Genomic DNA, 1734 nt, shown 5'->3' on the forward strand with positions numbered 1-1734 from the left:
ACCATTAACATATGTAAAGGATTGTAGTACCACATTTAAAAAATACTCATAAACTTTTCAAAGCAACATTAATACCTTTAAACTTAAAAAAAAATTCAACGATACATTAATACCTTTAAACTTAAAAAGAAATTCTAAAGCTTGAAGACTATTCTCATATGAGGTGTAGATAGACGATTTTCGTTCAAATATTTTTAAAAAAATTTTAAAAGTTTAAAAGTATTATTAAAATATATGAACGGGTAAGGATTTTTTTTTTTTTTTTTTTTGGATAAAATATAAATTTTAGAACTATTTTTATTAATTTAACCGGGTAATAGACATTTATTTTGAATATCTTTCTAATTATTATAGGAAGATGACCTGACTATTATAGTTAGTTCCGATCCAATCACCCATATAATATTAAAAAAAGAAAAAAATAATAAAAAAATATATATTTAATTAATACAAAAAAAAAAGTAATTTGTGTTGACTTAGGCAACTCCTTAAGCATCTTCCTCTTAACTCTAAACAATCACTTTCTTTTCTCCCGGAAAATTTCAAAATCCCAACGCCGCCTCTCCCGGTGTCTCCTCCGTAACACTCGCCGGTCAGCCGTCGCCTCCGCTGCTTTCTCCTTCACTCCACCTACGTGGCTCAATCTCGGCCGTCCCTCTATTTTCCGTGCTCGTGAATCTAGGCCCCTCGCTTTTTGCTCATCCCGATACCAGATTTCGAGAACAGATCTGCTTCCAAACCAATCCACTCTCTTCTAAATTCTCGCTTTCTTTTCCACTTCCTTTCAACTGCTCGGATCGTGTTCTTCGTTCGCCTTCTTCTGGATTTTGTAGAAGATTCGAGGAAATATGGCCAAGGTCACCTCAATTTGTTGCGCGGTTCTTTCGGTTCTGCTTTTGGCGCAGTTCTCTGTTTCTGTGGATTCCCCCGCGGAATCTCCCGCTCCGCCACCGCAGGCTGGCGCGGATTCCCCTCCGCCGCGTTCTCCTTCGAGAATCTCCAGTCCTCCGGCTCCGTCGCCTCGGAATGCACCGGTGAGTTCTCCTCCAGCGCCTCCACCATCAGATCTTCCTCCTTCCTCTTCTCCGTCTCCACCGCCATCCGAAGCTAGCGACATTAGCCGGAACAATGTGAGCAAAAACGACGAATCGGATGAAGAATCGAAGAACGGAATGAGTGGAGCTCAGAAATTCGGAATCGCAATAGGAGTGATTGCGGCAGTTGCTTTGATTGGATTTGGAGGATTGGTGTACAAGAAGCGCCAAGACAATATTCGCCGGTCTCGCTATGGATATACAGCGAGGAGAGAGCTTCTGTGAAGATCGCCATGGCTCTGGTACCTTCTCGATTAATCATTCTTTTTTGCGCGAATTACGATTCCATTAAACGTTAGATCATATAGTTTTCGAATTTAGATTTCATAGTCTGCTTCCTGTTTCATCGTCTGATCTTCTCCTGAGAAGGTTTCGGAAGAGAAAATTGTTGAGTATTCATCAAATTCTTGAGGATTTGATTCCTCCATATTTACTCAAATTCTGCATGGAATTATTGTTTGTCTTCAATTACTTCCGCAAATCAGAATCATTTTCATTCCGTTGTCACCTTCAATCCCTTACCATTTGTAATGTTCATTAAATTTGCATACTGACAGAAGAATTCAACTGAATCTGTTTCTGTCTTTCTTCTTCTTCTTCCTTTTTTTTTTTTTTTTTTTTTTTTTTTTTTAATTTAAAT

General features: G+C 38.5%; 1 protein-coding gene across 1 annotated transcript; it reads left to right on the forward strand.

The window, feature by feature from the left end:
* The first annotated feature begins 481 nt into the window (after positions 1-481).
* LOC111464868 (proline-rich receptor-like protein kinase PERK10) lies at positions 482-1662 on the forward strand. Its single transcript, XM_023109134.1, has one exon. It carries the CDS (start codon positions 849-851, stop codon positions 1317-1319), a length of 471 nt encoding a protein of 156 aa, XP_022964902.1. The 5' UTR covers positions 482-848; the 3' UTR covers positions 1320-1662.
* Positions 1663-1734: the final 72 nt, after the last annotated feature.

This window comes from Cucurbita moschata, unplaced genomic scaffold, assembly GCF_002738365.1.
Source record: "Cucurbita moschata cultivar Rifu unplaced genomic scaffold, Cmos_1.0 Cmo_Scf00031, whole genome shotgun sequence".
Lineage (NCBI taxonomy): Eukaryota > Viridiplantae > Streptophyta > Magnoliopsida > Cucurbitales > Cucurbitaceae > Cucurbita > Cucurbita moschata.